The following is a 25,966-nucleotide window of genomic DNA, read 5'->3' on the forward strand; positions in this document are numbered from 1 at the left end:
CATTAATTTGTATTGTATGACGTCATTTATTTATTAGACACTATAAGCTGCTTCCCTTCGTCAGAGCCTTGGGTGGGAAGGTACATGTGAGACCAGGTGACATGGTAGAGTGGACAGTCCCGCCGGATACGTCCAGCTCAACTATCTGTTGTTTGGGTCGGCACACCAGGGCAAAATAGCGGGGCAGGCTGGTTGTTGTTATCTATTTTACCAGTCAGTTTTAAAATCATTAAGGTTAATTGAAATCGTCCGAATAAAATGAAGGTGGGATTAGGTAAAGAGGAATTTTAAGATCTAAGGGGAAAAGTTAAATGATCTTAAAAGGAAAGCTCTTTATAGTGCCTGTAAAAAAAGGGATAAATTTTGAAAATTTTGGCCAAAAAATCCCGAATGGCGTCATATTAGAATAATGGAATTGTCTGATATGACGTCATTTGGAATATTTAGGCCAAAAGTTTTAAATTTCATCCTCTTTTTTATATAGGCACTATAAAGAAAGAGCTTAAGTTAAAAAAACTTTTGCGCATTTAAAAAATTGAATGCTGTTGTTTTATGAAAATAAAATACATATTACTATTTGGTCGAATCAGCTTATAGTGCCTAACAAAAAATTACGCCAATTACAAAATAAACTGGCCTATCATTGGTTTATTTTTATTGTCATTTTTTATTAGACACTATATGCTCCTTCAATTTGGTCAATATAAACTGTTAATCATTAAATTTTTGAATCTTTAAGGTTTTTAAAACTGAAACTTTTCCTGAATTTTAAAATCTTCACTTGGATTAATCTTTGATAAATCATAAACACTTGTGGACATAAAGGCATTCAGATTTTCATCTGAGCCACAATTTGTGTGAAGTGTCCATTTCTTGCCAGAATCACATCTGTAGATAACAATTTCTCTGTCGGATGTGTCTTGGGTCGAATAGCGAAGCTCCAGCAAAATCGGCGTCAAAAACTGACACGGCGTCAGCTGCAGGATCCGGCTGGCCAACCCCTCGCCGTCGTTTAACGGCGGCAGGTGCAGCACATTGTCACTGCGCAGTTGGCGACACGTGATGCGAACCGGTTGCTCAGCAGCCCGTGGGGGGATTAGCATTCGCAGCTGGGTTGAGCGGCAGCCGGTCATGGAGCCGCCGCGGGCATCAACTAGAAAGCTGACAAGAAACTCTGCCCGGGTGGGCTTCGTGCTCTTCTCCTCTTTGTCATCCTGGTTGGATCTGCAGGACGTGGACAGGATGACAGTCATGGTAAACACTCACAGCAACACCAAGGTTAAGATTGTAAGGTACAACAGGTCATAAGCTCATATCTGAAAATAAAAAATAAATTTATTAAAAATACTTCTATACAAATATTTAAATATTCTTAAAAACCAAACTAATGGCAACTTTTATTTGATGATAAACTTCTATTAGTTTTAGCCACAAAAAAATGAAATTCAGATTAAAATAGCTAAGCTGTTCAAAAATCTTTAAACTTTAAGTCTGGACGGACAAACAGATATACTTTAGAGACCATCGTTTTAGAGGTATTTGATAACATACAAATACTAAGAGTTAAAGTTATTCTAAATATATGTAAATATGTTTAAAACAAGAGTGGTGTTGGGGGGCTGAATTACCTATTGAAATTATTTTATCAGGGATCTAAAGGGATAAGAGAATGGCAGATAAATCAATGTATACCCCCAATGATGATGCACAAATTATCCCTTGTGTAGATTACAATTAGTGGTTGAAACGGTAGGACACTCAACTTAATGAGCCAACCAATCAAAATTCAATAAAAGTCCCAAAGGTTGTTAAGCTAAGCTAATAAGAAAACATTATTATAAGACTTTGAGGACTAGTGTAATAAAAAGGCTAATGTCCCCTCCCTCCCTGCATTTTATTCATATTCCCTCTTTTTATTAGAGTTGGTGGTCATTTATAATCTAAAAGTGTGTGTTTATGTACATATATGTATACGTGTGCCCAGTGGCGTGCACAGGATTTTTCCCGGGGGGGGGGTGCTATTTTGAAAGTCAGGAAAGTATAAGCCTTTGGGTGTTTTCATGTAAACTCTAAAAATGTGTCTTTTTGTTTGTGGAACATACACATGAAATTAGATACACATTCTGAACATCATGTGATATCCTTATAATAAAGTAAAAGGATGTCTGTCTGTCTGTAATGAAGGATATCGCTAACCGCTGAAATTTTATTGTTCTTCTTTACAGGATAGCTACTCATAGGTCCTGGAAAGGTTTTATAGGCTTCTAGGGGCGTAGCCGCTAGTACTTACATATTGTGATTTATTAAGACAGACATACAGTTGTGGGTGGAAAAAAAAACTAGATAATTTTGCCAAGGGGTTAGATACACCCCCATTTTGCACACCTCTACTAGTGACTAGTTTTTATAATCAACTTTTTATGCAAATGTTTTGTTTTGTTCATTCCAGCTAATTTAGTAATTTATAGGCCAACTTTGCTAAGTTTAACAAAACAAGGCTTTTTAAAAAGAGAAGCTTTTTATTGTAATTTTATGTCCGCGAGATATTATGCAATGGTTGTTCTATGACTTATAACATGATAATGTTAAGACAGGATAAGTACAAATCAAATGAATCATGTTTATACATTGAATTTATGCTTTAATTGGAAAAAATATCCTTTTGATTAAATTGCGATTACTTTCACGATCTGGCATAGTAATTTACAAATGCATAGCATCCTCATAATTTGGTTGATTTGTTGAGTTTTGCTTTTCGAAGGTTTTGTGGGGTATTTTTTTCTATGGGCGATTTCTCTTGAAAGTGTGGTGTTACACTTCCCTAATATAGATATAAACTTTCCTAGGACCTATTTGAAGTTACATTGTAAAGGACCATATCGACTTCGAGCGATTAAAGATATCCTTCGGAAATACGAATTAAAGTTTTTTAGATTAATTAATGGCTCTATTTTAAAAGCAATAATTCATTTTAAAATAATCACAAAATTAAGCCAAATATATTTATGTAAGCTTGACTTTAACAAAACAGTTGTCATTACTTTGACAAAAGACCATCAACATTAGAGGGATCAGCAACCGAGCAACGACGCTTTTTATAGTGCCTATAAAAAGTGACGCCATTCTGGCCTACCATTGGTAATTTAGTCTATGTATTGGCCTATCATTGGTCATTTGTATTGTATGACCACATTTTTTATGGGCACTTTAAAGAGCTTCCCGAGCAGCTATATTTAAAAACTAGAGAATTAAAGTCAAATAGTTTTCAAGTATCAAGCAAAATCAGGCAATATTTCTGCTGCTACCGTTTGTTTAAAAAATTATCCTTTGACTTTCTTTGAAAGGCCGCCGCGGCCACCTAGCCCTAGTTATAATAGTACATATCCTGAACCCAATAAAATCATTAATATTTATTATACCTTGGACGTGATTTCTTATAAAAATATTCTGTAAAACTTTTAATTTTATGTTGAATTAAATATGCCTACCGGAAGAAATTCACTACCTTAAATTCTAGAGTATTTAGAAGATGTTTTTTTTTATAGAGGCGATTTTTATTGGAAGGGTATAAGAAATAAAATAAAAAAAAAACTTTACGGGACCATGAGGATCTTCCCATCAAAGGAGAGTCATGATGGTCAAGTGGTTAACAAGATGCTTAGTTACAAAAGTCAAGTTATTATACAATTTCTTTTTCGTTCAAGAATATCTGAAATTAAATTAATTAAGTCTTTAGTTAATATTGATAGGATAGGTTAAATGTTAAAGAACAAGGGTGACAATATCCATAAAGCAAAGCAATAAAATCAGAATGAATTACAAACAAGCAATAACTCTTGTAGAGTGTCAGTATTTAATAAGCAGAATATTAATTTGTAAGTCTAAACAAAACTGAATTATATTTGTTGCAAAATTGTGCATATACAGAATGCAAAACAAGGAAATATCTTTATCTTTAGGATTTGATTATAGAGATGCCTCGCTTGTTTTAAATTTTAATCATCATGCAAAGTTTAAAATCGATTAAATAATTCTAACAGATCTAAATTTCTGAAAAGAGCTAACCGTACGTACAACGGACCGACAATAATTTTAGAAAAGCTTCGCTTTTAAAAAGTCAATAAGGCTCTTTATGGATTTTCTTTGTGAAATGTAAACGTTCTTGGTCATTAATCAATATTGGTTTCTCAGAAATTTATTAATCAAATAAAGTTTTCACTTTTTACAACTTTCATATTAAGAAAATATTATTTCTCAAAAAGCACAGCTGAAATAAATTTAATATTTTTTTTTTGGCTTTTTAGAAAATAAAGTGCATGAATACTCTTTAATGGATTGCAAAAACTTTGTCTGTATGTCATAACTATGCATGGTAATAAGTTTCACCTTTTTTAAAGCCAAGGCAGTCTCACTTCTCCTACCTAAGTAGTAAGTATATCTCACATCTCACATAGCAGCATGGAAATATTTTTAACATCTTTAGTTTTGACGCGGTGTTAGGCCGAGCTTTGATCCCATGGCATACCCGTTAATTAGCAGAACCGCTACGTGCCATGCCAAGTTACTAGCAGCTGCGCCCCTAGCATCTAGGGGTTTCTATGCGAAGATAAAAGGATGGACAGAAAAAAACAAAATCAAATTTAAAAGTAAAATATCTTATATCTATTTTAGGACCTATGTGAAGCTTCCCTATAAATGAAGAACCTTACTACTTTATGTAATTGGATTACAAGAAAACGGAAAGAAGCAGCTTATAGTGGCTAAAAAAAATGACGTCATACAATACAAAATGACCAATGATAGGCCAGTATACATCGTATTTGACAAATGGTAAAATGTATACTGGCCTATTATTGGTCATTTGTATTGTATGACGTCATTTTTTATAAGGCACTATAAGTTGATTTAATAAATGATATTATGATTCAGCATTTTTATCACTTCCATCTGTTTTATATACAGCAAAAATTATTTATGATTATTTATTCATTTACATAAACTGCACCGACCAGGGAGGGAGGGGACAATGGCATGTTTATTACACTAGTCCCCAAAGTTTTTTAATAACGTTTTCTTATTCGTTGGATTAAAAAACTTTGGGACTTTTATTAAATTTTGTTTGGTTGGTTTATTTAATTGAGTGTACAAATGTTTCAACCACTTAATGTAATCTACAGAAGGGTTAATTTTGTGTAAAATCATTGGGGATATAAATAAATTTATTAGCCATTGTCTTGTCCCTTTAAATCCCTGACACCAACCAGACATACAGACATTATTAAATACAAGGTTTCAAGTATCCATAGATGAATATATATACATACTTAGGATTAGATAAATAAAATCTTTATTTTTGCAAATTATATTAATATTTTTATGGGTTTCGAACATTGAAAAATTAAAAATATAAGCAATTTTATAAATAAAAATAAACTCTCTATCTGACTTTTCAAAAAGATCTTATTAGTCGCTGGACCTTTTCAGTATTCATTAAGCCTCATATGGATCCTGGAAAGGTAAGGAGAAACTGATTTGAGAACAGTAGCTCTTTATAGTGCCTATAAAAAATTCTGTCATACAATACAAATGACCAATGATAGACCAATTCACAGACTAAATTACCCATGGCAGTCCAGTATACATTTTAATTGACCAATGCTAGGCCAGTTTGACGCCATTTTTTCATAGGCACTATGAAAAGCTTTATGAAAACAATAATATCATTATAAAATTAATAGTAAATAATCTATGTATAATTGAGCAAGGTAGAATTACGCCTACAGAGATGCTACGCTCCCCAATAAAATGTTGTTTTGTGGTATAGAATAATATACATATGATTGTATATGATATGAATCTACCCAATATAATACAACATTATCATATGTGGGATTAGTTTTGTTTTTATTACACAGACTGGCATTGGAAGAGTCCTTCTTTTTGATTTAAGCATATTCCACCCCCCACCTTAATCCTTTGTATTATTAGGAAGCCTAAAATCCAGGATTCTTGCAAATAAACATCACAAAATAATTGTTACCCCTAGTTTACTCAGACAATATATCTAATATGAACTAAATGGCTAAATTGAAATTCATGTATTCTGTTTTATTCTAAAACTAGCGGTTACGCTCCCAGAAGCTTCTAGTGGCACTTACTGTTAGGGGAAATTTTGATGAAGCGAAATCTTGGAAGGATGGAGATACCCTCCCCCAAATTAGTTATAACCCTTCCTTAGCCCTGTAAGAAGCTTCACTGCAAAGAAGAACATTATAGGTTCAGTGGTTAGCAAGATCCTTCGCTATTGATAAAAAAGCTTACTACTTTATATATAGGATTTTAAATTATGATTTATGCTAGGTAAGAAATACGTGTTCACCCACCCAACTTATATATATCATACATTGATGATATGAAAATGATGATACTATATTCATAAACTAGCGGCAACGGCACTAGCATATAGAGAATCTGTATTTGAAAGGAAAAAAAGGGGTTATAAAAATAGCTTAAAACTGTAGCAAGACATTAATCTAAAATTCAAATAGCTCAAAACCAACAAAGGACCTAAGTGAAGCTTTCTAAAATAGAGAAGGCAGAAGAAAATCTCTTATCTATTTAACATTTGATATTTAGTTTTTTTTTATAAGAAGTTTTATTTATCCTTAAATATTTACTATTATTTTTTTGCCTAAAGCCAAAGATCTCGGAAACTGCTGATATGAATTGGTGTTTTTAGGGAAGCTTAATAAATGTGTTTGGATGGTTTAAGCCTATTTTCCTGATCTCCTTCGCCTTCCTCTAGAGGCAAAAGGCGAAGCAACTATTTTTTTTTATAAAGTAGAATTGAAACAAATATTAATTTCAAAATTACCCTTTTCCAATTCTTCTTTTCATCGTTATCAAAATTGTTTCACACACTAGTCAAAAAAACTGACAAAATTGTAAACAGTAAAGAGTAAACAAAAACAAGAAACTTTACTTTAAACAGTGTTTATTTTTGCATATAGAAAATATTTCATACATAAACTGTGCATATAAACACCACCAAGAATCTAAGGATAGGTAAACAGGCTTTAAAAAAATTAGATTAATATCAGATAACCAGGACCTATATTACAAACTGGCGGCTGTGGGTGCCCCTAGCGTCTAGGGGCTCTATATTCGTAGGGGAAGCGATGGTAAAAAAATTCCAATATTTAAATCTAATAAATAAAATAACCCAAAACCATCCCAGGACCTATGTGAAGCTACTCTAAAATGGAACACTCAATTGGTTCAGTAGTTGTTGAAATCCTAAGATTCAGCCAAAAAATCTAACTACATTAAATGATAAGATTGACTATTTGTAGTGGTGCTGATGTTGTTGGTGTAAAGGCCTTATTATATTGGATGGCATTCTCTATTGTTTTGCTATTGTTTTCATATTCAAATTTCTATTGGGCATATACTGCAATACCTCAAAATATAGGTATGCCTTTCTTCATATACATAGGAGTACCTAACTTTTATATACGTGAAGCTTTCTATTTAATTGGTTAAACTTTTTTTTATTCGTTTAATTTTTCCCGTATTTATGATAGATATAACACAAACAAATTGTACATACATTCATACATATTCGAGTACCTTAGGATTGGGTCATATTCAAGTAAATAAACCTGACATTAAAATATTAAAAATATAATACAAAAAATGATATCATATGTACCTATGGCAGGCCAGTATACATTTTAATTGATCGATGGTAGGCCAGAATGACGTCATTTTATATAGGCACTATACTCAATTTTGAGACACATTAATGTCTATTTAAAATTGCTTTGTATCAAAGACAAAAAATTACACCCCTAGACTTTGGGAGGCTAAAAACCTGTAAATTATCTTTCATAATCTATGTTCAGGTTTCTATACTAGAACCTGACCAATTCAAGGTACCGCCAATACATTTTTGATAAACAAATATTTTAACAAATAGATACAAACAGAGTCCACATACTCCGCCAGCCAATTCAAGGGTTTATGGGGGGAAATACTTGATTTTATGCCAAAGAAAATATATTTTGCTGTCAAAACAAATCCCAAGCGGAGATGGGATCTGTCTGGCATTTAGAAATTTGAAAAGCATTTATAAATCAGAGTTCTATCGGATCATGACTCAATTCAAACATTCAAATTCAAATCAATCACAAGTCTATCAAAAATAAATTAAATTAATAGAATTGCTTTTTAAACCCTTTTGTAATAAACCTTTACGGCTTTAAAATCCATTCGAGGGCAGAAACTAACTTTTTCTATACATAACAAAAACAAAGTATTAATTAGTTGTTTGACAGGCTTTGGATTAATTTTAAAAAGCGTATCGGTTTCAAAAATGGTAAATAAAAGCCTGTTCGACTGAGGCTTGTATTTTAACTATTTTCTAGTTATAACAGCTTCAGTGGGTGTTGTTTAATATAGGCATTTGCAGCTTAGAATAATGTTTAAAAGTGCTATGATAAGGAAAAAAGTTACTTAATTTTTAAAAAAGTTTGATCTACTTTTATTTGCCTAATAGTAAACAAACTTTCATAAAAAAAGTACGAATAAAATATGGAATTTGAAATATGAAAAAAAATATTTTACTAAGCCTCAATGATTAGGGCTCTAAAGGGATAAGACAATGGCTGATAAATTGATGTACATCTCAAAATTTACTCTTCTGTAGATTACAATTAGTGGTTGAAACGTTTGAATACTCAAATTAATAAACCAACAGCAACTAATCAAAATTCAGTAAAAGTCCCCAAAGTTAATACGCCAACAAATAAGAAAACGTTATTAGAAAACTTTGGGGACTAGTGTAAAAAAAGCTCATTGTCCCCTATCTCTGTGCAATAAACTATTAAAAGGATTAAAAGTACATGAAAAACATATACATCATATATGAATAAACTATATTTCACGCACATGTAAATATGTAGAGTGGCGTCATGCGCAAGCTGGCAAAAGATCAAAACTAAGAAAACTGATGACCTTTCCTTTCGGAGTCCGATACTTGAATTATTAATGTTTTTTTTTTAAATTACTTGTTGACAATTTTAACAAATTTAACTTTACGTTGTTATCAACTATCCCCATTATATTTACTATATGTTTTTAGTTAAAAAAATATTGATGTTTATTTTGTAATATTAAAATGAATAAAAATAAATTTTTAAGGTTAAGTTTATTGTTAAGTAGTGGCGTGCACAGGGTTTTGCCAGGGGGGGGGGCGCAAAAATTTTGACACCCCTTACGATTTTTGACAGCCCCCTTAAACAAAAATAGAGGACGGTGTGAGCTTTAGGTGTGTATTAAGGACAAGAGAGGTGTATTTTAAATATCAGGGGGGTTAATACACCCCTCTAGGTGTCCACCCACTTACTCAAAAGCCAAACAAGCGTCCCTAAATTGGTAAATTGACTCACGCAATTGTTTTTCTAGCAACCCCCCTTTTATTTATGTGGGGTGTAACTTTTTTACCTTGAAACCCTCCTTGGCTGTATTAGGGGGTTGTAGACCCTTAATTGTATCTACCCTCATTTATTTTCCCCCCTCTTTCACAAATTTCAAGATATATAAACATTGTGCGTAAAACGAAAACTTTTAGTAGCGAAGCTACACTATAAAAGTAAATATTTGTCTGTTTTTGTTTGTTCCACCCCCCTTCAGTAACACTAAATTACTGCAACATCTAAACTCTTTTTAAAATTGGTAAATTAAATCAAACTTATTAATGTAAGTCGAACATTCGGTTCAAGCAAAGTTGCAACTTTTAATGTTTAATTTATGAGATTAAAAATTGTTTTTTTACCTTCTGCATTCTTTTTATCTTTCACTAATTCTCTAAAATCTTAACTGTTTATTTTGCTTATTTATTTCAAAAAGCTTCACTACTATTGGATGTAATCATCCTTGTTTTTTTAACACTTTAAATATTGAGATTGCAAAAATGATTTCTAAATGTATGAAAGAAGAGAGTTCTATGTTTAAAAGTAGGTCTAGTATGTCCTAGACAGATTGGACCGATAGCTACGCAATTTCAAGAAAAGCTATGTCATTGTCAATGCCCCAAGATTAATCTCCGCCAGAAAATCTTCAATTCTATTCCCGTTCTTGTAGCGAATCCCCTAGTGAAATATTAAAGAATAAAGGAATCTATTGCAGTTCACGGTAAAATGTTCCCGGTACCGATTATTTCAAAAAAATCTATGAACTTTAAAGGCTGCTAACGGCCGAACGGTAGACCGTATAATTATGCTCACACAAAATTGAATCCAACAATAGATGGCCTACAAACAATCTGAAATATCCATAACTCAATAATGCATAGTTATTTCGCCGTGTAAATAAATGCGCGCGAAATAGACTTATTTTACGCGTTTTTCTTCTGTGAAGCTTTTCCCATACATCTTTGGATCTTGGATATTCCAGATTATTTATAGGACTTCTTGTACCACTTAACACGTTAGATAAAAGAGGTACACAAATGGTATTATTTCAGTTCTAGAACATTATACAAAAGCCATATATTTGATATCGCTGGCGTTAATATCATAGTAAAACTTATTTTTTTTCTAGTGTTAAATCCCTAGGTAAGCATATAAAATAAAATATATGAAAAATTTCTTTAGTTTCAGAAATTTATTTTTTTATTTTACAAAAATATTTGTTTGTTTCCAATATTTAGACACAAGGCATGTGAAAGATATTCTAGGATAGAACACTGGGCGTTATCAAGTATTTCTCTAAAGTTTTACTTCCTACTCTAGTAGTTTGGGAGAAATTATTTACTGACAATGCCTTTTAATTCCATGATTAAAACTAGAAAATAAAAAAGGGATTGGAATTTTTAGACAAATTTTGTCTACGAAATTTTTAAATGTTAAAATATGCATAATGTAGCATAAAGTGGAGAACTCAATCGGTTCAGTGGTTAGCTATATCTTAAACTACAGACAAAAAAAACCTTACTTCTTTATATGTAATTGGATATATCATGCTCAGAGTATAGAATTTTGATCAGATGAAAAATATTTCTTAAAGTTATAGTTTTAATAAATAATTTCATAATTAAACTTTTTACATTATTAAAATTCTTTTATGTGGTATCAATTTGTTATGCGATTTATTAAAAACATTAGTTTCCACTTAAATAAAATACAAATCATTTTTAAATAATTTATCATTAAATATGATATGTAGAGTTAATATTTGAGCATCAATTTGTCACTATTTTTTATTCTTTTTGGACTTTTGAGTATGTGGACTTTAGGTGCTCAAATTTTATTTTGGCTTAAGAGATTAGCATCCTCCTGGCCAGTGTTTCGGAGCCGGAGCCGGGAGCCGTGGAGCCGCCATATTTTGCTTGAACCGGAGCCGGAGCCGTAATTTTCGTTAAAAAACGGCTCTGGACTAGATAAATAAAGAGATTTTTTATAAATTATAATTTGGTAACTCTGTTTTGTCATGTTCAAATGCCCTTTTTAAGTTTTTCAACTCCATTTTTATCAAAAATTAAACTTTTAAAACCTTCAAAAGTCAAAAATAAAAAAGTATTTTTTTAAGGGGGAAAAAATATGTCGAGTTTTTCTTGATTTTAGGTCGGAGCCGGAGCTGGAGCCGGAGCCGCACCAAAATCAAACGGCTCCGAAACGCAGCCCCTGGCACAACTCTGTGTACGCCACTACTTACATTACAAGTATATATTTATGCAGGGGTAGCTTTTCTAACAATAAATTCTACCAAAAAATCACGAAACTTTTTAAAGTTTATTAAAAAAAAATCACGAAACCTTTCAAAGTGTTTCATTTACCTGAAGAGGGGTGGGTAAGAAGGGGAGGAAAAGGGGAAGGGGGTTGTGGAGAAATTTTACATTAGAATTGTTTGTCAGAATATCATTCCCTTTTCCCTGATATTTGTGAATATTTACATGTAAAACAAACATGTTCTTAATTAAGCTCTAGAAAACATAACAATGTAAATATTATCATTAAAAATCTTGTTTAACTACTAGAAAAACTGTTTTAAAATATATTTTCAAGTTAGAGTTTTTAAAAGCTCAGCTACTCTAGGTTATGACCTTACAAATAAATATTTTTGGTCTTGAGAATATTAAGGATTAGGTGTATAGATCATTTTCGAATAACGAGAATAGTTATTTAATGCACCAGAGGGGGAGAAGGCCGGGGATAACAAAACTGGTATTAATATAATTTTTATTTTAATATTCGTGGAAAATTGTGTATAATAAGAAACTATACATGATTTTTCAGTATGGCTGAGAACCGATCTTAATCTAGCGGATATTAATCGTCTTCAAAGCCATACCATAAATGAAGGAGGGGGGAGGTGTACATTACGAAACACAAATACAAAGAGTATGATGAACCATTTTAATTTCAAAATCGTTATCACTGTATTCGTAAAAATTTAGCAATTAATTTATTATATCATTTGTACGTAAACCTAGTTATCACTATTGTAAATAAATCCCGAGTATAGATAAATATCTTTCTCGTATTCATTCGAATCCGGTGGATAGGAACTGGTTCTCATCCATACGAAAAAACGATGTCTAGCATCGTATTATATCCAGCATTCTACGAATATAGAAATGTACAATCATAAGATTAAAACTAGTTTTTTTAGCCGGTGACTTCGTCACCTCGGGGCTAAAAAAACTAGTTTTAATCTCATAATTGTACATTCTATATCCGCGGAAAGCCGTTTATAATACGATGCGAGAAATAACTATTACTATAAAATGAAGCAAAAGTATGAGACTAAGCCTTGTACTAAAGATAAATAAACAAATACTTCACTGACATATCACATCATGTGAATATTACTATATTTTACTTTACATGTGCCAGATATTCGAAGATTTTTTTCTAGTGCCTATAAAAAATTGACGTCATAATGGCCTATCATTTGTCATTTAAAATGTAAACTTGCCGGCCATTGTTAATTTAGTCTGTGTATTGGCCTACCATTGGTCATTTTTATTGTATGATGACATTTTTATAGTCACTATAAAAAGCTTTCAGATATCCCAATATAAATATTAAATAAATGCGTTTCATAAAAAATTGGGTCATGTGAGGGAAACGAAGTTGCGGGTTTCGTGATATTTCCACAGTAGCTTATCTCCTATTTATAGCCCCTGCGGGGGGCTTTAACCCTGCGGTTTAATCATTAACATTTACCTAACCTAAAATAACTTTTCAAAAGCTACTGTGAAATTACGACTAAACCCGAAACTTCGTTTCCTTCACATGAACCAAAAAAGTTAAGGTGTGTAGCTAGTCTATATATGATGACGATATTTTCTTACGTGTTATGTGATCTTATGTGTTCTGTGCTTTGTGTTTCTTAATACCTCTAAAATAGCAGTGAGAAAACATTTGGTAATGGGCAAGTTTTATGCTGTTTTGTTTGATATTGCGGAGGGAATAAATCACTTTTTTTTTGGGGGGGGGGGGGACGGTTATGCCAATCTTTTATAAGTTGTAGATGTTTATCATATTAATTTAGTTTCTTGGCACTACATAATATCTTGATATTATAGATTTACCCAAGTAGGGAGTGGACTATGGACAAAAAATTATACTTGTAACCAAAAGGTTTATAAATGAGTTCTCTCATACGTAAATACCTTGGGTATTTTTATCATTTAGTCTTAATTGATTTGCTTAAACTATCAGTATCTTTCAAAAATCTTAATCTACAATTATGTTCATTATAATTGGAAATGAACATAAATTTATCATCCACTATCTTATCCCTTGAGATGCCTGTCTTTTACCACATTTATCTTAAACCATGACTGTCACTCATGGTTTTTTGTGAGATATAAATATCTATATATAAAAGTAACAGGATGTCTTGTGTGTGTCTGTCTGTCTGTACCTTAGGACCTCGCTAACTGCTAGTATGATATAGTTCGTATAGCTTCTTAGTGAAGCTTCTTATAGGCCCAGGCAAAGACGTTTAAGGGGGGGGGGGGTAAAGGGGTGATTACCCACCCCCCAAATGAATTTGGGGGTGCACACCCAAAATTCTGAATTTTCAATTTTTACCCCCCCCCCAAAAAAAAAAAAAATTACCTCTATGATATAAGGATTACTCCCCCCCCCCCCCAAAAAAAAAAATGAGCTTTGGGGTGCCGTTGGCACCCCCAAAATATTTATTTTCAAATTTTTACCCCCCCCCCCCAAATGAAAAAGCTTGGACGCCCCTGGGCCCAGGGAATGTTCATAACTATTCAAAAAAAATCACCTAGAAAAAAATAACACCTTCCCAATGTTTTTTTCCTGTTATAACTAAAATGAAAGAAAAGGGTCGATAAGTTTGAGTCAACCCTAGCATAAAAAACTGCTTCACACACATGCTTATAAACTTAATAAAAATGCACACCTTATACACTCATAAATGACATCTTAGTGACAAAAAAACTTAAATTTTGTAAACACATGTCTATAACTTTTTTTTAAAAGCGAAGCTTTTCTATAATTAGGGTCGGTCCGTCCGTCCGTACGTCCGTCCGAGATAGATAGCTTTTATTCGTTAATTTAGGCATGTTAGAATTGTCCTATCGATTTCAAACTTTGCATGATGATTCCTGTAGTAGTTGGGTACGATTTAGAAAGCGTAGCAACTCTATAATCATTACCAGAATGTCCGTACGTCCATTTTAAACATGTTGATTTTTCTACTTTTTTAACAACAAATTTTCAAGTGTTCTAATTATCTGTTTGATCTGATTTTTGGTATATTGATTCCTGGGACAACAAAGAACAATATTATAAGCGAAGCAACTCTATAATCAAGTCCAAAAATATAAGTATGTCCATAAACATTATCCTGCTTCAAGCAGTTTTTCAACAAATTTACTTACAATTTTGCTTCGGCTCTTATACTTTTAAATTCTGATTATTCAGTTTATATAGATACTATACAAGTGTTAATGTCCGTTTGTCCTACCGTTTCAGTGCTTCGCTTTTATGGATGTTGTCATCCTTGTTATGCTACAATCGCTGATTCTCCAAAGTTTCTGGTTGTTTATAATTTTCATAATTTTCGTAACAGATAGCTCTTATTGTTAATTTAGGCATGTAAGAATTGTCTTATCGATTTCAAACTTTGCAAGATGATTCCCATAACTGTTATGTACGATTTAGAAAGCGTAGCGTTTCAGAGCTTCGCTTTTATGGATGTTATCATCCCGTTCTATTTCAAAATTTTAAGAAAAGAAGTGGTTTGAGAAGTGTACTTTCTTTAGAAAAGCTTTCCTGAAAAGCAGAAATAAACCCGTTAGAGTTACCAGACATAAAAAATAGACAAACATCCAAATCCTTTGAATTATAAATTTCTAAATTTGATATAAATTCAAAATTTTCACTCTTTTTCTTTCCTTAAAAAGTATAAAAACATTTTCTGTATATTATCAGGAATTTAAAATGAAAAAGTTTAATCCTGAGAATTTAAGCGGAGCAATAAAATTCCCCAAAGCTGGGGGTATAAATAAGGATGCTATGTAGAAATTTAAGACAACTAGGACAAGTATGTCTATAAGTTGCACAGCAATGACATAAGGTGACAAAATTTTTGATGGTTATAAAAGCAAAGTATCTTATTTTCATGGTTATTGTCATAAACCACTGAAGATTACAATTTCTTTGTTATTATAAGTGATATGCTCGACAGCCGCAACCTCAGATGCATACAACCGCACGGCTTACAGAAGCCTCACCAATAGCCACACGTCGTCTAACAAGCCAATTACAAAGCCTCAGCCCAAGTCACTAAATTTCAATACAGGCATTTTTAGCCGTAGTTAAAAGTTAAACACATGGTTCGGAAGCCGCGCCTCAGCCGCGCATAAGCCTCAGTTTTAAACCTGCTTGTGAGCAGAAAAAGAAATTTTTGAAAGAAGGATTGTCTACTAAAGAGACAGTTTTATACATCCAGCTAAATTTTACAGTGATAAAATGACGATTTCACTGAGGCTTACACGCGGCTTACGCGCGGCTTCCGATCCCTGGTAAACATCCAAACCACATTTAGCCGCGGCCACCCTAAACCGCAGTCGCAATACTTGAATTCAACCAGAGCCTTGCGGCTGTCAAGACCCTAAAGTATGCTGTCTTAAACGGTCAAAATGTGTGTGCGAATGGGGCGTTTGTCCAAATTTAGGTATGGAGACCGCTCTTCTATGAGTACTACTAAAAACCTACTTTTACTGCAATACACATAGACATTCTCATCGTCGGTTCGTTTGTTTAGAATGCTTAACCCTCTATTCCCACAAGTATAATACGAATTTGGTTGAGCTGGTGGAAGCTCAACAAAAGACCCACGCGAAGTATTATGTTGCTTTAATCTAAGAATAAATGGTTGGTTTTGATATTCGGTCAGAATTATATAAGTATATTAAGTATTAAGGAAGGAAAATGTTTTTATAAAGTGTATTTATATTACAAGTGCATAAGTTAAGTATGAAAATATTTACAGGATAAGTGTTAAAATCATAAGTAGAGTAGGACAGAAAATGTGCCCTAAGTCCCAAGCAGTGAATTGTGCTAAGTGTTAGAATTCTAACATAAGGCCTAAGCTCAATTCATGCTAAGTACTAAGGGTCCTAAATTTAAACTACAATGCATGCCAAACAACTAAGTCATTACCTTTTAAAGCCAGAAAGAGAAGTTGATGGTAGGAGAGTCAATAAATAACTAAATAAATTTAAGAGGTACATGCTATAACATTAGCTTTGGACCAGGATCTTAGTGTTTGTCTGTGCAATTAAATGTCTGTATGTTAATATGTGACGTAAATCAGGCATGGTTGTAGGCATACATATTTGTACTGATTATTTACATGGTTACTTTAACAATAAACATAATGTCTTTAATAAACATATACTATTAGCAAATCACATACAAATTACCATGAATAGGCTAGCGTTACCCATATATGGTGTCATATAGGTAGAGATAGGCCTATGAATGCATAAAAGGATACAAATAATGCCTTGGGCCTAGCTAAAGTAATTGTGTCTTGCGCCTGATTGCTACTGGATAATTGCGGGGCACACATCAATCAAATATTCATAATCTGCTCTATAAAGTGTTAACTTTATATCAAGCATAGATAGATAGTTTTGGATGCGAAGCATTTCTGTAAAAGTCTTATATGTACGTTCAAAGAATTTGAAAATTGAGAATCGCATCTCCAAAAAGAATAGAAGAACAACCCTAGTTGTAGACTAGCTGCAAACCTCTCAACATCAAAATTATAAAGAAGCTGCGCTATCATTTGCAATCTTTAGCTTAAAATTACATTCATTAGTAAGGAATTTGATAATCTATTTAAGGGAAGGTAAATTCTTAAATTCTATTTAAGGATAAAATATCTAAAATATATTTATAAATATTTATACTTTCCCCAAACTAAAGTAGATAGATGTGTGTTTGAGTGTCCGTCATATAATATAGGAAATCTTTTTACTAGGGACGATATCCTATTTTAAAGTTTTTTTTTGTCTGAAGTTCAAATTTTTTTTATAGTACTGAACTGATTGAGTTCTCCTTTTAAGGAAAGCATCATATAGGATCTGGAATGGCTTTAGGCTGATTTTTTTTTAGATTTTTGTCTTCGGGTGGTTTTAAAAGCTCTTAAAAACCGATTCTGATCCAGCGGATATTAATTAGTTTCGAAGCAATACTAGAAATTACAGTAATCTACATCAATATTGTTAAGATATTTTTGACAAATTTAAATCCGATAAAAAATTGTTAGAATTAGAACATTTTATTCATGATAGACTTGCAAAAGCTTCACAAGGATAATAATCATCATAAATAGCGCAATAATAACAACCCAGTAATATCTTAAAGAATATTCGGTGGATTATAACCAGTTCAAAGCCATAATGAAAAATCATGAATCGTATCGTATTATATCCAGTTTTCTTCGAATATAAAAATGTACAATCATTAGCCTTCGGCATCTCGGGGTTAAAAACTGGTTTTAATCTTATAATCGCACATTTTCATATCCGCAGAAAGCTGTTTATAATACGATGCGGTAAATAACTATTGCGCTTTTTGTATATATAATCATGATAGCCATTTCAGTGAAAAATGAAACAATTTTACTAATACGAAGAATATGACTAAATGTGTCTAAATCTTTAAAAATCTATTAGAATATGATTCAACAATTTACTCAACGTTAAATGCCAGAAAGACGAACATAGCTTAGTCATAGAGTAGCTTTGCTTCTCATAAAATGTGAAGGTTCTTATCTTACATAACTAATCTGATAAATTGAGAAATTTCTACTCAATTTAAGTAAGTACATCTACAAGTTTTATACATAGATCAGTGAGGGCCTTGAAAGGATTTAAATGTAATAAAACGGCTTTTCTACTTTCATTTAAAATAAAAAAAATTCAAAGACTTTAGAGTAAATAATACGAAATTAATAGAAATGAAACTAAAATCTCATTGAGTATTGTTAAGAAATATATATTTACAAAAACTAAGATTTAAAAGCATGATGTTCAGCCGCTCTATGATATTTATTATCACTTTTTAACTTTCCCACTATACTTACTTATAAGAAGCGAAGCTTTTCTATATTTAAATTTGTCTGTCTGTCCGCCCGTCCAATAATTATTCATTCTGTAAATTTTAGGAGTAATTCGATTATCTCGGCTGCTATTTAGGAGAGAGCTGCTTTTTATTAGATACCCCTTACCAGCAAAAACTCATGTTCTTGGTCCGTCAGTCTGACAGCTATGCTACAAAATTTTACAAGACATCAAATTTATTCTTGAAAGGTTTAATGATTTTCTATTGTTTGATGATCACATATACTGTTTCTTTTTCCTTTTGAACATCTATATAACTCACTTATCTGTTTGTTTATTAAAGATTTTATATCCTTCACTATGGATTTAGTCATCCTTGTCACTTTAGATCTTATGGAATGAATTGTGGGTTATCAATCAGGGCTTCAGTAAATATGACTAAGTGGCTAGCAGGATGATTTGCATCTTGGACTAACCCCAATTACAACGGATATAGAATACGTGGATGTTATGAGAGATTATTGCATTGATAAAGTGTTTCTAACAGCTTTCTAATCAATTTTGTAAATATTTGGTTTTAAAGAAACCATTTATTCGCCCATTTTTACAATGTACAAAGGCGCCTGATACCCAGGGAGGGAGGGGTCATTGGGCTGTTTATTTTACTAGTAACTAAAGTTTTTAATAACGTTTTATTATTTGTTGTGGCCCTTATTGTATATTGATAGTTTGGTCTAATAAGTTAGTTCAAACGTTGTAACCACTAATTGTAATCTACAATAGGGATAGTTTTGTGTATCATAATTGGGGATGTAAATTAATTTATCGGCCATTGTCTAATCCCTTTAGATCCGTGCCTGATACCACTCTTTCTTCCTGAATAGATTAATCTATCATGCACGGGTGAGAAGAAAAGAAGAAAATTTATCAAAATCTCATATTTTAGCGGTGCCTCGCTAACCTCCCATTGGCATATTTCATATTCTATTATAAAAAGTAGTAAGTATTTTTGGCTGTTGTGAAGGATATCGCTAACCGCTCAACTGATATGGTTGGTTCTCCTTTACAGTGAAGCTTCTAATAGGTTCAGGAAAGGTTTTTTTGGGGGGGAGGGGGGAAGGGGTATCTCTCCCCAACCTTCCAATAAAATATAGTGTTATTTCTTCATTCACGTTAAGGTTTCGATTTGGATGGAATTTGTAACCAAACATGTTCGTTTTTTTTCAGCAGGAATTCATAAGTATGATTTTAACTTAGGTTAGGTAAAGATTATTGGGCTAAGTATCAGCCCCGCAGGAATGGGAATCCGACAGGAGCACTTAAATTGATAACACTTTGTAGAAGAAGCTAAAATTTAGCTGGTTTTAAAATTTGTATTTAAATCTTTCTCTTAGTTTTTTTTTTGTGTTGGATGGGGAAGGGTAGACTACAAACAAAAATTAGGATATAAACTAAAAATTTGCTTGATCTAGGATGATGTATTGTACATAAAGGCATAATACTTTCTTGTCTTAGTGAGAAGGAGAATAATTATTTATCGCATCGTATTATAGACAGCTTTCCGCCGGACATTTAAATGAAACGAGGTGCTGAAGGCCTCAGCATACAAAACTGGTGTTCTTGGATTTTTTTTGTTATACGGTGCTATACATGATTTTTCAGTTTAGCTGAGATTCTGTTCAAATCCAGCGGATATTAATCGGTTTCTAAGCCATACTGGATAAGTAATTACATGATGGAATTGTCCAAAGAGGCTAAATCTTTAAAAGAAAAAAAAGGTTGTAATATTTTTTCGACAAGGCTTCAATCCTATAGAACGATTCATTTACGGTTCTGAGCCATGATGAAAACAAATGCTTTGTAGATTTTTGAGCCAGGTGCCGTAAGCTCGTAAACCGTGAGCAAAATGAACTAAATATTAATAGCACCCCCCCCCCCCTTTAAAAAAAACTTTATACTAAATTTTGAGGAATTTTAAGAAAAAAATCATATTTGTTTTACAATTGTACAAATAATACTTTTAATCAGTGTTGTGGACTCGGAGCCGAGAACCGTGGAGCCGCCATATTTTGCTGAAGCCGGAGCCGGAGCTGGAGCCGTAATTTTTGTTAAAAAACGGCTCCGGCTTCGGACTAGATAAAGAAAGAGATTTTTTATAAATTATAATTTGGTAACTCTGTTTTGTCATGTGCAAATGCCCCTTTTAAGTTTTTCAAGTCCATTTTTATCAAAAATTGAACTTTTAAAACCTTCAAAAGTCAAAAATAGACGTGGGGAAAAAAATATGTTGAGTTTTTCCTGATTTTAGGTCGGAGCCGGAGCGGCCATCATCACAGAAGGCTCCGCGGAGCCGGAGCCGGAACCGGAGCCGCACCAAATTCAAACGGCTCCGCAACGCTGCTTTTAATAGTCGACAGGTTTGGACAAATTCTTTTTATTTTTTATATTTTCCTGTTAAATATTTCACTGCTAGTCATGAATTTGCTAAAAATAACAAAATTTTCAATTTTATATTGGATATTAGATTTTGTGTTGGCCCACCATTTCCGGATAAATATCAACAGCGATGAGTGATATTGCCGCTAGAATAAAACCAAATCGTATGAGTATGAGTTGTTTTTATCCAAAATGTGTTAATTTGGACAATATGATTATAAAAATGCAAAACTTAAACTATTGAAAGAAATGAGGAAATGTCCCGCTAATTTATTTACTTCTAATAAGTCCATAACCAGTTTTCAAACTCATTTTATACTCATTCTAGTATTGTTTTATTTTTAAATTAAAAGCGAAGCTTTTCTATAATTAGGGTCGGTCCGTCCGTCCGTCCGTAACGGATAGCTTTTTTCGTTAATTTAGGCATGCTAGAATTGTCCTATCGATTTCAAATTTTGCATGGTGATTCCTTTATAGTAGTTAGGTACGATTTAGAAAGCGTAGCAACTCTATAATCATTACCAAAATTTCCGTACGTCCATTTTAAACATGTTGATTTTTTTTTACTTTTTTAACAAAAAATTTTATGTGATCTAATTATCCGATTGATTTGATTTTTGGTATATTGATTTCTGAGACAACAAAGTATAATGTTATAAGCGAAGCAACTCTATAATCAAGTCCTAAATATGTAAGTATGTCTATAAACATTATCCTGTATAAAGCAGTTTTTCAACAAATTTACTTACAATTTTGCTTTGACTCTTATACATTTATATTCTGATTATTCAGTTCTGACACTATATAAGTGTTCATGTCCGTTTGTCCTACCGTTTCAGTGCTTCGCTTTTTTGGATGTTGTCATCCTTGTTGTTTGAAAATTTAGTGGTGCAATTTGAATATTTTAGTCGCTTGATAATCCTAGTGTCCCATTTCCTTCAAGTGCTTAAAAGTTTTACTTTTATTATCATCAAGTTTAACTATTATCAGTGTCAAATTATAATTCGGAATGTCAAACTATCAAAATAAAATCCATCATATAATGAGGTACATATTTATCTTATGTGAACCTTTTTGATGTTTAAATTTTCTAGGACAATTTTATTGTTGACAAAAAAGGGGTGGGTAATTGGACCTTAAATCATGCTGGTACCCAAAGTTTTATAAATTCTTTCTTTTATTTGTAAAAATAAAAATAAATCTTAATAAGTTGGTTTACAACTAGCAGTATCCAAACTTTTAAACCAAAAAAAATCCATCATTGTTATCGTCAGGCTTATGGTAACTCCTCTTTCAGTAACTGAATTGTTATCTTTTAACGTTCAAGTAATCATTTTCTATTTTGAGGTTTGCCAAAAAAATAGCCATTAACACAATTTTGACAGTTTATTAAAATTAGAGATCTAATGGGACAAGACAATGGCAGATAAATTGATGATTATCCCCAATAATTATCTCCATAAAATTTCCCTTCCTGTATAGATTACAATTAGTGATTGAAACGCCTGGACACTCAATTTAATGAACTTACCAAACCAATCAAAATTTGATAAAAGTCCCCATAGTTGTTGAGCCAACGAACAAGAAAAGGTTATTATAAGATTTTGGGGACTAGTGTAATAAACAGCCCAATGTCCCCTACCAGCCTGTATTAAACTGGTGTTTGTACGTTATCTATGGAACACCGATTTTGTCCGTTCTAACAAAAACACCTTTCAACCAACAGATATTGAACATTTTAAATCTAATAACACTATAAATTTAAATCCATTCTTAAAATATTTTTCTCTCGTACATAATACTATTGGCAATTTTCCGCGAAAACAGAAATAATAATTTCTTTTTTTACGTTTATATGATGAACTTTTAAAACAGGCTTATTTAAAGTAAAATATTTGCACTGAGATAAATTAAGCTAATAATGACATAATCAATAAAAAGCGAGGCACAAAACATATGGATGTGCAAACGGACAAAGTGAGTTGTAGAGCAGATGTTCAAGGGTCAGAAATAAAAAAGAGACGGAGATATGACGGTAAGACGGACATTTCGAATTAAAGAGTATTTTTACTACGAAATTAAATAATTAAAAATGTTTGAATCACTTCTTTAAAACTCCTCTTAACTGTTAAATTAAGGAGCCTTTTCACTTTTCTGGGATGTAAAATAATAAAATTTGTAGACTCAGGGCGGGGGGGGAATGGTTTACACCCTCTTTTCTGGGTGTAAAATAATAAAATCTGGGGGAGGATGGTTTACACCCTCTTTCCTGTAAGAATTTTTTTATGAGCAAACAGTCACATTTACATCTTGCACTTTGTATCGGGGAAAATGTTGCAAAACTTGCAATATCATAAATTGAATTTAATTTGCTTACAGTAGAATTGCAAGCGTATTGAAAGTCAGGGATCTAAAGGGATAAGACAATGGCCGATAAATTGATGTACATCCCCAATGATGATACACAAAATTTCCCATTCTGTAGATTAAAATTAGTGGTTAAAACGTTAGGACACTCAACTTTATCAACAAACCAATCAAAATTCAATAAAAATTCCAATGTTGTCGAGCCAACGAATCGTTATTATACAACTTTGGGGACTAAAGTAATAAACAGGCCCATGTCCCCTCCCTCTCTGATTGAAAGTGAAGCTAGAAATATTTTGTTTTGTTACGCCGCTTAAATATAACTAGAGCATGTCTGTCCTTCCGTCTGCTGGAGTCATACACAACACAGTATAAATATGGAGTCTAAACGAAGTAGAGCATAAATAATTCGTTGATTACTGTAGTTACTTTTTGTGTTATGTGTTGTATTCTAGATCTAAAAATTGTTCAGCTTTTTTGGCTTCGTAAATTATAACATGTCCTTGGTATTAATAAAGATTGCGATACATTTATTTTATTGACAGAAATGAACTTTTTCTTGTCAAACTTTTGTGCTGTTATTGTATCAACATAAGTGGTTTTAATAAATATTTTTTAAAATAAATGTCTATTAAATGTCAGCTGTGACAACTTTTTTTTGTATTATGAATAGTCAGCGATTTGAATATAAAAAACACAATTTAATTTAAAAATCTATTTTGATGTTAAGTTAGGTTAAGTAAAGCTTATTTAGGAGCACCGTATGGATTGTACCCTGTAGAAATTTAGACACGCATAGGTTAGATCTCCCCACCGAGGCTAAATAAAGTTTTGAAAAAAGTGTGTGTGGGCGGGGGGGGGGGGGGGCAAGAAATAGGTACCGAGTAAACGAAGCGAACAATTTTAAAGAATAAATAGCATGTTGAATCGTTGATAATATGTTAGCAATGACCACTTTTATAAATTATCAATTAGTCGACATTAGCCGACCTAATACTTGCATATGATGGTTTTTTTCTTAATTTTTTTATATATAAAACTCAAGAAACTGACTACAACAGTTGAATTGTTTTATACTGACACAATGATTTATTTGTTACAGTTTTCAATGCTAGGAAAACTCCAAAACTGTCCATAAATACTTTTTTTACCAAAATACTTTTTGAATTGTTTTTAAGCTAGAAATTTTCAATGAAAAATTTAGTAGTAAATTTCTTGATGAGTATTTAGGCAAAAAATCCATTAAAAATATAAAACTTTTGATTTATAAATATCAAAAGGTCAGATATCAAATCAATGTAAATTTAACTCTTAAAAGTTTAATATTTAAAAAAAATATTCCGTATTTTTTATTTAAGGATGAAAAAATAATTATACCTGTCCAAATTTAAATCACTTTGTATTCCTTCTAACAATCGAATTTAAGATAGTATATTGGGTTCAATTTTGTTTCACTGTAACGGATGAGTTGAAACTGAATTAATCTACTGTCCGAACGCCTTGCTCCAAACGTTTCTCTTTTACAGCTACTGTCTTCCTTCTCTCTCCTTTCCTATCCTTTACTTTCTCTCTCTCTCTCTCTCTCTCTCTCTCTCTCTCTCTCTCTCTCTCTCTCTCTCTCTCTCTCTCTCTCTCTCTCTCTCTCTCTCTCTCTCTCTTTCTCTCTGTGTCTCTTTGCTGGACAACTCCCCAGAGCACAATACCTGGAACACAATGTATCTCCTCCGTCGGAGCACCTCTTATCAGAGAGAGAGAGAGAGGGGACAATGGGCTGTTTATTACACTAGTACCCAAAGTTTTATAATAACCTTTTCTTATTCGTTGGCTTAACAACTTTGGGTACTTGGATTGGTCGCTTCATTAGGTTGAGTGTTCGGACGTTTCAACCACTCATTTCAATCTACATAAGGGATCATTTTAAGTATCATCATTGGGAATGTACATCAATTTATTGGCCATTGTCTTATCCCTTTAGATCCCTGGCCTCTTATCCTTTCTTAAGATTTGTTTGACCCTTTCTCTTTCTATATACTCATGCAGTAGGATTTCTCCTTTGTTGCGCCATTCATGCATTCCTTCTCTTTCTCTTTCTCTCTCTCTCTTTCTCTCTCTCTCTCTCTCTCTCTCTCCCTCTCTCTCTCTCTCTCTCTCTCTCTCTCTCTCTCTTTCGCTCTCTCTATTTCTCTCTCTCTTTCTTTCTATTTTACATTCTTTTCGATTTCGTTTTCTTTCACCATCAATCTTAATCATTCCTTTCTCTATTTAATAGTTCAATAGTAAGTTTTTAACTTTTGTCCCACAATTTGGGGCGGGGGGGTTTGCAGGGATCTAAAGGGATAAGACAAAGGTTCACAAACTGATGTACATCCCCAATGATGATTACAATTAGTGGTTGAAACGTTCGGACGCTCAACTTAATGAACTAATCAATCAAAATTTAATAATAGTCCCCAAAGTTGGTAAACCAACGAATAAGAAAACAAAGTTTTAAAAACTTTGGAGACTATAGTGTTATATACAGGCAAATGTTCCCTCCCTCCATGGGGG

General features: G+C 32.6%; 1 protein-coding gene across 1 annotated transcript; it reads right to left on the bottom strand.

The window, feature by feature from the left end:
* Positions 1 to 25: 25 nt before the first annotated feature.
* LOC145317570 (ankyrin-1-like) lies at positions 26 to 24,913 on the bottom strand. The gene is made up of 3 exons (XM_080158713.1): positions 24,797 to 24,913; positions 762 to 1,316; positions 26 to 202 (listed from the first exon to the last, which is right to left on the bottom strand). The coding sequence occupies exons 2-3, from the start codon at positions 1,251 to 1,253 to the stop codon at positions 41 to 43; spliced, it is 654 nt and encodes a 217-aa protein (XP_080014839.1). The 5' UTR covers positions 1,254 to 1,316; positions 24,797 to 24,913; the 3' UTR covers positions 26 to 40.
* Positions 24,914 to 25,966: the final 1,053 nt, after the last annotated feature.

This window comes from Acartia tonsa, chromosome 4, assembly GCF_053477335.1.
Source record: "Acartia tonsa isolate MP-2025a chromosome 4, ASM5347733v1, whole genome shotgun sequence".
Taxonomy (NCBI): Eukaryota; Metazoa; Arthropoda; class Copepoda; order Calanoida; family Acartiidae; genus Acartia; species Acartia tonsa.

Bases quoted from the DNA above. Each gene is read 5' to 3' on its own strand.
- LOC145317570 (XM_080158713.1), bottom strand. From the start codon at position 1,253: ATGACTGTCATCCTGTCCACGTCCTGCAGATCCAACCAGGATGACAAA. The intron at 203-761 runs GAAAAGTTTCAG...CTGGTAAAATAG, and splicing joins GTGAAGATTTTAAAATTCAG to ATAACAACAACCAGCCTGCC.